The sequence below is a fragment of the Batrachochytrium dendrobatidis genome (assembly GCF_000203795.2).
Source record: "Batrachochytrium dendrobatidis JAM81 unplaced genomic scaffold BATDEscaffold_2, whole genome shotgun sequence".
Classification (NCBI taxonomy): Eukaryota; Fungi; Chytridiomycota; class Chytridiomycetes; order Rhizophydiales; genus Batrachochytrium; species Batrachochytrium dendrobatidis.
This window is the reverse complement of record NW_006281100.1, coordinates 555,270-567,261: the sequence shown is the minus strand read 5'-3', so window position 1 is coordinate 567,261 and position 11,992 is coordinate 555,270. Positions and strand designations below refer to the sequence as shown.

Genomic DNA, 11,992 nt, shown 5'->3' with positions numbered 1-11,992 from the left:
CACATTTTCTGGGTAATAAGTATATTGAATATCCAGGATAACCAAGTCTATTTCTAGTGAACATACCATTGATTACAGCCAGACACATGAGTAACTCGAAAAAGACGCCAGTTATTCCTTTAAACAAGCCGGATCTATGCATTACAGGACAGGTGCCGAGTAACCATAGTGCTCCTATTCTGAATGTGCAAACACAGGACTTTATCTCAAGCCATACTGGTTCTGAGCATGGTATTTCTGGCAGCCATGACTGTGTTGCATCTCTGGACGCCTTACCTAGGAACTCGCCTCTAGTTGGTCTTATCCGCTCTAGATCTGAAAGTGGAGTTAGTTCAACCAGAAAATGGCCGCATCCTCATGGCCCAAGACTTCTTGGAAAAGAGTATGTTCGTGGCAGTGGTAGCTTCTTGCGTCGGACAAGCAGCTTTGGTGGTGGTCCACCTGTTGTACGAACAAGACGGCCAGTGCCTGTAGCATCATTACCACTCATAGCTAATGTAGCATCAGCCCATGACACTGGGTACTTGCGGTGGATCATTCTATTCCTATCTTGCTTTCTACTTTTTGGAAACTTTTATGGTACGATTTTATGCCATTCATTGCCAAGTGTAGTGTTGAGTCTACAAGTTTAATAGTCTTGCTATGGCGTGTTAAACTGGCTACCAAACAACTGTCAAATTTATTGACTTGTTTTGTATATTCTGGAAATGTATCGGTAATAGCATATGACAATCCAGCCGCCTTGAATCGACTTTTGCAACAATTTCTTGGACACGATTACGATACTTGGCAGTATGAGCTCAATCTTTTGTACTCTGTCTATTCATTTCCCAACATGTTTCTTCCCTTTATTGGTGGTCAACTAGCCGATCGCTTTGATCCAAGAGTTGTTCTACTGGTCTTTTCTACAACTGTATGCGTTGGACAAACACTCTTTTCAATTGGCGTATCGACAAAATGTTTTGCGCTGATGGTATTCGGCAGGGTATTATTTGGTATTGGCGGTGAAAGCATCAGTGTGATTCAATCAACTATTACTACAAGCTATTTCAAGTGAGTTTACTCGTTTGAAAACGTGGTATTGCTTATTCGTGTAAATACACCTCGTGCTAATAATACTTTGGTCAAAATATATTGTTGATTTGTAGGAATAAAGAGCTGGCTATTGCACTGGGATTGAGTAAGTTGGTTTCTGCTTAAAAACATTAGAATTGATGTCATCCTTTCAAACTGTGATCTGATTTTATTTTTATTTTAGATTTGTGCATCTCCAGACTTGGTTCAGTAGTCAACTCGATTCTTTCGCCACGGATTGCATTGGCTACTGACGCAAGCGTTGCTGTTTGGATTGGAAGCGGCACATGCTATGTTTCACTACTTTGTGCAATAATTCTTTCAACTATGATTAGTGGTCATCCGACTCTAGCGAATATTCCTACCAATTCCTTGGATGAAACACTTTGCACCTTGGATGAACGCGCTCCATTGCTGGCTTGCGTTTCCACTCAAGAGGAGCCTGCTATTGAAAATACCGTTGATAGATATCATGCTGACTGTCATCTGGCAAGCTCAGATGCAACACTAAGTGGTCAACTACCTTTTCAACCTGAGCCTACCAAATCATTCATGCAGTTTAATTTAAAAGGCTTAAACCAGCTACCGCTGTCTTTTTGGATTCTCTGTATCATTTGCATTCTTCTTTATGGGACAGTTATCCCATTCAACAATATCGCATCTGATTTTTTCATGTCAAAATGGTATCCAAATGATCCCGAAAAGGCAGGCATTGTAATGAGGTAGGAGCTAAGACTAAAAACAACAAGACTATGCTTTGTATTATAATTGTCCGAATGTAATCAATCATGCAAACCTTTAACATGCATTTTACATTTGTGGTTGTATTTCACAATACTATTGATACTTTCAGTATTCCAGATTCCATGTCTGCCATATTAGTACCGATTTTAGGTTATTTTGTGGACCGATACGGAGGCAGAGTAATGATGTTGATGAGTTGCGCAGTGGTCATTGTTGGAGTTCACCTTACTCTTGGATTAAGCATGATCAATCCCATCTATCCAATGGTTTTTCTTGGATGTAGTTATTCGTTATATGGCGTTGCAATTTGGCCATCTGTCGCGACTGTGATTCAACATGAGGAGTGTAAACTGAAAGATCAAAATCCAGATGCTGAACCACCAAGACTACTAGGTGCTGCATTTGGTTTATCTACGTCTGCACTGAATGCTGCACTGACACTAGTTCCGCTTATTGCTGCCCAAATCCGTGTACAAGGTGGATCTTACTTGCCAGTGGAGATTTTTTTTGCTTCACTTGCTGCCATAGGAGTAATTTTTTGCCTAGTCCTGTATGTCGTGGACTCTAAAAACGATCGTGTTCTTCAACTTCCCGAGATGATGGCTAGTTCTACAAGTTTCGACTCTGAAATAGTTTATAATACAGTTTCTAGATGTGATAGCGATTGTAGCCAGAACTTGACTGAAGAAGATGCGCCATTTTCGGGATTTTCATATCAAGAGTGCTCCTCATCACAAGCATCTTTAGATTCAGCTGGACACTCTTACAATGCAACTCGAAGTGTTTTAAACAAATCTGCATGCGCCATTGATTCGATTTGTGTGTATCCATCTGATAAACACATCTTGCTAGATGTTGAGTCACAGTCTCAAGACAAGAGTAGTACAGTAGAGTCTGTACAGCTGCCGCCCCATTGCTCGTTTACTTCCTTGGGTGTCTCTTTATCACCAACTCCAGCAGTTTCTATACAGCCTTTGCTGGATACCGGGTCTTCAGAAATCATTACAGAGAAAAGTCCTAGTATATCAGTATGTCAATCTGATACTACATCAACCAGTGAATATCGCGAATCTTCCTCGTGGGCCATTGCACATACCAATAGGATATTGGCACCTAAACCATTGCTTGATGCATTATCTGTTTCAAATGACGAGTTGCTGTTGGACATTTCTTTACACCAGAAAACCAACTTGTCCCACACTCAAGATTCCTATAAACCATATTCAACTGAGCTTCAAGTTCATTCACATGCTGCTACAACCGAAGCAATGGCTCCCAGTCGAGTGGAAACTTGCTCCGTGAGTTCTATTTATCAATTTCCATGGGATAGTCAACAGTTTTTGATGAGCGCATCTCATACTTCTATTTCCGAGATTGATGCTCATCAGTCACCACGGCAGGCTTCGGTGCTGCTCCCAACAAATCAGACGGCAACTTTTTTAGCACCACTTCCACGCTCTCTATCGCAACTGGCTACTATTATTCCATCTGACAGCAGCCAAAGTTTTATAGGTGCATTCTTTATGAATTCCAACCTCGCGGTACCATTGCATAGGAAAGATCTGACAAATGACGAGTTTGTGTCGCTCAGTGGTACCAATTTGCGTGCATCTACGACATCTATTGGTTCTATGTTTCCAGTTCCATCGCCTTTTGCAGTACGACATCAGCCTTTTCAAGCACCATCGAATACTGCTATATCCGATATAGGGCTCGTACAAGGTTTTAAATCTAGTTCTTTGGCTCGTGTAAATGGAGATGGCAGCGATGAGCATACAGGGTCTGATGGTGCATCGGAGCAGTCAGATTTATCTATCGAGTAAACAATGCTCAATGTTGGACTTGAACAAGCATAATATTGGAAAATGCCGGGTCAGTTTAATATAATATTATATCTAGTTTTATTCATATAGTCTCCATGTATTTGTGACTGGCTAGATTCAATGGTTTTCTACCAGCACCGTGTGTTAGGATCACTAGCGTGCTCGTGTAAAATGAACCACTAAATAAGAGCATAATAAACAGTCAGTTTCATGAAATGATGGATGCCAGTTTACTGAGCAATCTTGTGTTTTTGGAACTCTTTGATTGGCTGATTTTCTTTTCATGATTGGCAGGAAACATTAGTTGCATTCCTGATATTGCGATAGTTGCTTTCTTGAACTAGATTGCAAACATATTTGTGATTTACAATACAAGTGCTTTATTTCATATGAATATGGCAATAAATGTATGCCTTTATTTCAAACTACTAATGGATATGCTGGTATATGATGCTTGACAGGCTAGGGTTTAGATCTACTTTTGCAGCCCAACAAATAACATCAATTCACTAAACCGTGTCAATACGTGGTATTAGCAATGCCATTTATACAACATATGCTTTGCAGAAGCAGCCAAACAAATCCGGCCACACAAAAGTATGGCGAATGAAATTTATGCAAAGCTACACGCTGTAATTTTTCCAGCTCTCCTAATTCATCATGGCCGAAAAAGATCTACATATGGTAACAGGAGATGGAATGGAAGAGATAAATGAAAAGTTGTCAGCAACTATTGCCCCAGTGTATATCATGTGTTTGGGGCGGTACTTGCATAAAATTCATTCGACCTGCTTTCGTGTGGTTGGGGTTGTTTTACAAACAGTGTAATGTTCGTCTGCTGATTTAAATGGCAGGATCACCCATTGTTCGTGTTTCCTGTGCCATGGCGATAGGCTGGCTTTTATTGACACAGCCAGTTTGTTAAACGACATGCATTATCATATGAAGCTCTTTCCAATTAAATATAGGGCAACATCCCTCATTTGGTTTAGCGGCAATTGCTTGTTGGGCTTGGCGCCGTCTTGCGCGGAAATTTCGGTGTTCCGTTCCACCTGGTTGTATGCCAACCTGAAACAATTGTACGGTTTTCGAGAATTCACGTTTTTGAAATGCTGTAACAATATGATGGATGCTATCAGAATGTCTTGAGAATGGCAAAGCTGGTTTGTTGGAATATAAATATTTTCGTTCTGTTTTCGCTCTTTTTCTCTTTTGCTCAGTTGGTTGTGCTCAAGATGCATTATGGCTACTACAACATGATACACTATTGAGGGTAGATCAAAAGTCATTGCACATGATTACAGGAGAAATATAAAGCCGAAACTTGAGTTTCTAATGTCTTGGTAATAGTATAAACAAGTCCAAGTGGCGGCATCAAGTCTCGATAATTTTATTTCGAAGCTGATATCAAAGGCGGTACTGTATTTGCATGCTACATCACCCAGTCTATCAACAATTACAAATTTGTAATGGTGCGCATCAGTTTTTTCATTGTAATGCTTTGTGTATCAAACATTGAATGACTGGGAGTACAGCCGAGGAAAAGTGCACTAAATAACAAGCTACTGAAAGCTTTTCGGCTGAATAGATTACAATTTAGGGTTTTTGAAAACTTTGGGTGCAACCAAGCCTTTGACAAAACATCCATATATGTTGGTAATGGTGTGCTCGAAATAAGCAAACGATCCTCCCTAAACCAACCCAAGACCACTATGCCGTTTTGAATTTGTAGGTTGGCACTGGTTTCAATCTAATGTGCTGAGTTGATTTTGCCCAAGTGAATCCCAATGGTTTAGTTTACAAATAAATCATGATTTGATTTAGAGAATAAGCGATGACAAGCCTTATTTGGTCAAACTGCACTCCATGCAGCTTTTTATTGATGGTGATAGTGACAAATAATCGATATGTTATTTTAAATATAAACCGTATTTTCAAATGAACAAAGTACAATTTATCCGCGTTGGCGTCAGCATGTTAGATTTTTCTCTGCTATAATATTCTTGTCGCTAGCTGTGACCACCAGGACCCAAGTCCGGTTTAGAAAGTATTTCTGCATACGCATTTGAACCATAGCTTATCAGTCTGTTTGAAGTGGCCGTTTTGAAAAGCAGTGTTTCTTGACACCTGGCACCGCTGCAACTGACATTGACCAAGCGGTTCTTTAAACTTGACTGTTGGCATTCAATGCAAAGCAGCAGCACGCTTTGTAAGTCGGGTAATTTTTTTTCCGCAAAAACACTTTGAAGCAACTCCGGACCGGCACAACCAACATTTGCCAACCCAAAATCCCTCTTTTCAGTGTCATAGACCGGTTATTACTCATTTATTAGCCGACAGACTTGCTAGATAAAAAGTACAAGATCAAGGTTTGTGGTCCTTTTTTGATTAAATTTTGATTTTTGCTGTTTATTAACCATATGCATAGATAGCGTTATTTTGATATCAATCTATTCCCAACTAGCGTCTATCATACTACTGGTAAGTCATGATCAAACTTGAACAAAAGCCTTGACTTGTACTTGAACTTTAGTCGGCTTGAAAACCTTGGTCCGCACTTTAACCAGACACGCATTCCTGCAGTAAATGAGCTTGAACAGCCTATCTACTGCAGGTCTCATTTAAATCATACGTCTATTGTCTACACTGCACTACCTTGCCTATAAAACAATGTGGTTTAGAGTGTCGACTGTTTTTCCAAACGCCATCATTTGATGTACTTGTCCTGTTATATTTTATGCAGCATTCGCTCATAAACTGTATCCCAGATTCATCCTGTCAAACCCAACTCTTTCTAATACAACCTTGAACCTCCTGCACCCGTCTTGATTGATTTCTGTTTTAGAACTACCTCTAGCGGGATTTTTACAGCGGTTTTTTTCACAAACAGCACTCGATTCTATTCGACCCCCACAAACAGTTGAACTTTCCAAACTCCATTCAATGGAGGTAAGCCTCCTATCTGCTAAACAGCCCATTATTTCATGGCTTGATGAATCTCTGATTTCAAATTAGCTGTAGCGCAAAGGACAATTAGACTGTTGATTTTGGGCATTTATATCTCTGGTCGTATTCATTGTAAACAAGAGTTTGCACTTTTCCAACCACTGCTTAGACTTGTATTTATCCTAAAGATAAACTGGTATTGCTTGGAGATTGCATCTTTCCAATTCACTTGGTCATGTATGGTGTCTGCTCATGACCTCTGTTCTTGCTTTACCAGTTGTCAGTACAGTTCATGTGGTTTGGCATTGAGTCCTGAATGTGCTACCAGTCACATCATGAGAGCAGTTTGGCTTGAATTTTAGATTCAGGATTCAGTCCTGTTACGGCTAGAATAATGCCAGATGTAATTGTGTGGGTGGACTATCTAGGCTGTCTAAGCGCATACATTAGTTGTTTGAATTGCAGTGTGCCTGTTTTTTGACATGTAGCGTTTACCAAACCTCGATGCTAATCTCCTTTACATGCATTGCAAAGTCCGAGATTACACCAATTACTATTATACCATTATCAAACAACTTGACTATGAGTTCTAACAAACTGATGTATTTTTGTTTATATTACAATATTTATTGTTTTAGCAATATAATCACATGAAAAACATTTCAAATGCATCAGAGGCTATACAGCCTTCTCGACAAACATTTACCACCCGCAAGCGTCAGACTCAATCATGCGACAGATGCAAAAGTAAGAAAAGACGGTGCAATGGTGAATATCCTTGCGGAAACTGTGTCAAAGCAAACACTGATTGTACGATGCTCATTGAGCAAAAGAAAAGAGGTCCTAAACGGATATCCGATGATTCCGCGGAGCTTTCCTACTCCGTAGGTAGAGCCAATGCCGAAAAGGCTAGAAACTCTGCACTGGACTACTCGTTATCGGACACAGTTTTATTATCTGGTAATGGCGCGATGGTCACTGCTGCAGGTGTTGATAGTTCATCTTTACAAAACCTGAAATCTACAAAGCGTGCTCGCCATTCCACTGATACAGACTATACATTGCCGATAAGAGCGTTGTCCGGATCATCTGAAAATCGAGAGGATCCTCTGTCACACATGGGACAACATCAGCCATCTCATCTCTATTCACAGCAACAATTTCAACTGCCTTTGCACTCTAACCAAGGATATACTTTACCAACTTCAAACCATCCAAGCTACAGACTTTCAAACCATCAATTTCATGCACTGACAGATAACCAGGTGTCTCGGGACATGAGTGGTGCATCTTTATCTGAAATAGGTGTGCCTAATGGAGCCGAGTAAGTTGAACACGACCAGTTATGTATTGGTTTGAGATTACCATTTGGAAAATAACGTTATACCTTTTTTTCAATTGTAGCTCTATTTCGGCAGCTATTCAGCCAAATCAACTGTCATTTAACCCTGCATCATTGAATTCAATAACCATGCCATCTGGAAATGGATTTCGGTCTCCATTACTCTCGTTGGATTCACATCCAACCGTACCGCCACTTCATAATTCACAATCACAGTTTCAACTATTACAGCTTCGTCAAAATCAACTACAACAACAAGAGTTGCAGAATCGCAACTTGCAAGGTGTGTCCCAATCACAATTATCTCACTTGTCACAATCTAATCTTCACACGCCAGCAAGTGTTTCTCAAGGCATGACCACGCAGCCTGTATTTGATATTCCTGCATCGACAAATCGAAATTTAGAGTCGGTTAGTTTGCTTTCAGGCGATTGTTCTTTCGGATTTTGAGAATCCTGTTGCAATGCGTTTCAAAGACTGGGTTCCTTCTAACCCTTATTGTACATATCTGATAGAACCTTTCACTAGACCCATCCCAGTTGCAATCCATCAGTATTCAAAACATGCTTGGCGGTAATTACCTCAAGTCTAGCACATTCAACTCTCAGGAGTACATTCCGAATAGCAATCCTGATTTCAATAATTCTAGTCAAATTCAGATTGATCCTGAAGTGTTGAATCTTTATGCCCAACTCAATCCAAAAATGTCTGTAGATCTCAATACACTTCTAGTATCGCCTTCAACAGATGGCAGTGTCCCAAGCGCTGATTTATCATTTAACATTGAATCACTACTTTACGGACCTGTGAATCTTACACTCGCCGAATTTCCCAATCTTCCATCCGAATTTTTTCTCCATCTTATATCAATGTTTTTCACCTACTATCATCCTACCTTTCCAATCATTCACGAAACACCTTTTTTTGAAAATCTTATTCCAATCAACAAACACCATCAAATGTTGTAAGTATTTGTGCTTTTGGTGAAATTTTGGATAAACAGCTGTTTATGAATGAATGTCGCTCGCAATACTATACTAATTCCTTGAATTATATTAGACTCAATGCTATATATGCCATTGGATGCCACTACTCGCAAAACTCGTTGTTATATCAGACACCGTTTTATTCTCCCCAGCGTGCTAGTGAGTACTTTATGGATCGTGCCTTTGCTGCAGTCCCTCCTCCAGAAAGCAAGCACTTTACTTCACCTGAATCGCTTGCCATATGCCAAGCAGCCATTTTGCTAACATCATGCGATTACTCTTTGAAGCGGTGTCGTACCTGGACAACGATTGGCATGGGTTGTCGTCTTGCAGAAAAGTATGAGCTGTATTACTCCAAAAGTCTTCCCGATTTTTTTTCGCTTTATAATGGCAGTCGCAAGACTTGTGTGCCAGTTAGTCTGCAGGAACGCAAGCGGGTTTGGTGGGTCACCTTGCTTGCAGACTTGTTTGTATCGCTATCTACCGGAATTCCGCTGCAGCTTGGCGAAGCCGAATATGTGGATACCATGCTAGATACTACAACTCTGATTGACCGTGTTTCGCCAAAATTGGCAAACGGGCAGAGTCCAATAGGTGATTGTAACGACAATGCGACTCAAAAGGTGGCCGATCCTGAAAAATGGAAACCTTTTTTTTCTGGATTTCCAAAAGATACTGTGTTTGGGCCAACCGATTTGACTTCTGATCGCTGGACTAAACAGTCTCTAGGATTTTTCCAAGTCAATCATTTATTTAGCAACCTGGACGAATCGATGCACATTATCCAACTATCATACATTGTTCGACGTATTGTTCGTTCCTTGCACGCTCCTGCATTGCCTAAATCTACAAAGCTAAACGGCCATACTGCACCTGCTCTTCAGAGTTTGTCCAACACAGGCGACGATATGCAGAGTTTACATACTAGTTTGCTTGTTTGGTACGAAGGCCTGCCACTTCATTTTCGACTATTTCATAGCCTTGAAGCCACTACTACTATAGATGTTCAAGGTCTGGCCAAATTCTGCTCCATCAAAGAGGGTCGGCGTGTATGCGGTATGATGGTAATGCTTAATCTTTTGCTTTTCTCGGCATTTGCTTTGCTTCATCAACGAAACGCAGAGTCTACAGCCATTTCATTTGATAACGCAGATGAAACTGACGAGCCTGTAGAAAAATATATTGGTTTACAGCCTGGCCAGCAGCTTTTTTCGATATCTACATCACAAATCAGTCACAAGAAATATCAAAGTCATCAGATTATTGCATTCATGTACAAAGCCCAGTGTCATCTCTTGAAATCTGTATACGGATCTGGGCTGTCCACATCGTCAACCACTACTCCTCCATCTGAAATAGTATGTTCCCCAATGATTGCAACACTCATGATGCCCATTGCCGTGGCTCTTATGTGCCAAAAGGGATATGCTAGACGGCTTGTCTTTCCTCTCACAGGCGTGTCCACGATTGATATGACTACTGAAACCGGAATGTTTTTAAGCGGAATTGATCCGCTGGATGCCGTGATTCTACCCGTTTTGAAAAGCATTTCACAAGTTTGGTCTGCTGCAACTGACCATGCGACTACTTTGCGAACCCTGTCTGAAAAGATTGTCAACCACGTGGCTACTATGCCTAAACACCAAAATGCAGTTTCTTCGGTACATCCTAAAACCGATTCGTGGTTTGAAGTTTTCCAAACAGGCATCTTCACACTCGGTCCCAGCCTCACAAATGAATTGAGTCGCACCAATGAACCAGCAACATCCAGTGCACCTGCAAATCCAAATCACGCTTCATTGAGTATAGCTGCTTCACCCAAAAATACTATGTTTAGACCAACCATGCTTTCTACTGACACACAAAAAAGCCACCAGTACTCACACGCTGCCAACTCTACAAACCAATACTCGAGTATACCAAAGCAACAGTCTGGCCCGCAGCAAGGAATTTTTGGAAGTATCGAATTTTCACAACAGAGGATTGATCCGGTTGTGGTGAGATTGTTGAATCAGTCAAATGCTTCAGCCCAACAGGGCTACGTGAACACACATTCTTCCTTTGTTACCCCTACTGGCCATTCATTTTCCTCTCTCAATATTCCTGGTGCTACCCATGCTGTCAATTACGCAAATATCGGCCAAAAAGAATATACACAAATGCCCATAAGCAACCAATTAATTGAAGACCGGCAAGGTGTTCAAAGATCATGGCATGACTTGAGATCGGAGTTTGAGGATGAGTTTTTATTATGAATAAACTTTAATTTTTAGTATTATTTGAGTTGATTCAGGATTGGAATTGATTACGCTAGCGACAATGGAGAGATTTTTCTGGAAATTGGCATGTATAGTTGCATTCCAGAAATGTGCAATCTTGTTTTCTTGGGCTAGAGTGTGGGATTAAAACAGATGAATTTGACACCATCAGGTCAAATTCAGTATTTGGATTACAATATACCAACCCAAAACTATAGTTTATATTATATGTTTGTGTATTGAATAAATAGTCAATCTTCAATAGGAAATACGGCAAACATTTAGCCATTGATTATTCCAAGCAAGACACAATCATTGCAAGTGTTTCTATTTTACCAATACAAGCCAGTCCTGCTCAAACAACAAACTCACCAACTACTATAAACATTTGATTTCAGTACATGGATATGAAACCGATCCTTAGTTTGAAAGAGGTACTTGGCAACTATGTTCCAGCATTGCTACTTGATGCCATCAGTCTTGATCAACATGGTGCATAAGTTGACTTGAATACTGATCACTGGTGTGATATTGATCCGACTAGTTTCTTACCAGGTCGCAAGTGCTCCAGTTATACAGGGACATTCTTAGAACAACTAAATGCAAGTATCATTGAACATGCTTGGCCATTGACTGCTTACTAAAGTCGGATTACAAGGCGATTATTGGATTGTGATTTCTATATAAATGCCATTCATGTCTCCCACTAGCTTAGTCTAACTTTTATTTATAATCACTGAACCTGACTCCAGATGTGAATGAAGCAGACAAACAATATATTCAGAGATGGGCTAGATCTGATTTTGAGCAGTACCGATC

The 11,992-nt window shown here is 40.4% G+C and overlaps 2 protein-coding genes across 2 annotated transcripts; both read left to right on the top strand.

Annotated features, from left to right (window-relative positions):
• Nucleotides 1-86: 86 nt before the first annotated feature.
• On the top strand, nt 87-3,641 carry BATDEDRAFT_86477 (uncharacterized protein; the record flags this gene model as incomplete). Its single annotated transcript, XM_006676966.1, has 5 exons — nt 87-579; nt 723-1,053; nt 1,149-1,180; nt 1,259-1,796; nt 1,928-3,641. 5 exons carry the CDS (start codon nt 87-89, stop codon nt 3,639-3,641), a joined length of 3,108 nt encoding a protein of 1,035 aa, XP_006677029.1.
• Nucleotides 3,642-4,301: 660 nt separating this feature from the next.
• BATDEDRAFT_22806 (uncharacterized protein) lies at nt 4,302-11,170 on the top strand (the record flags this gene model as incomplete). Its single annotated transcript, XM_006676568.1, has 9 exons — nt 4,302-4,405; nt 5,799-5,850; nt 5,975-6,010; nt 6,074-6,122; nt 6,487-6,590; nt 7,226-7,911; nt 7,992-8,340; nt 8,445-8,893; nt 8,989-11,170. 9 exons carry the CDS (start codon nt 4,302-4,304, stop codon nt 11,168-11,170), a joined length of 4,011 nt encoding a protein of 1,336 aa, XP_006676631.1.
• Nucleotides 11,171-11,992: the final 822 nt, after the last annotated feature.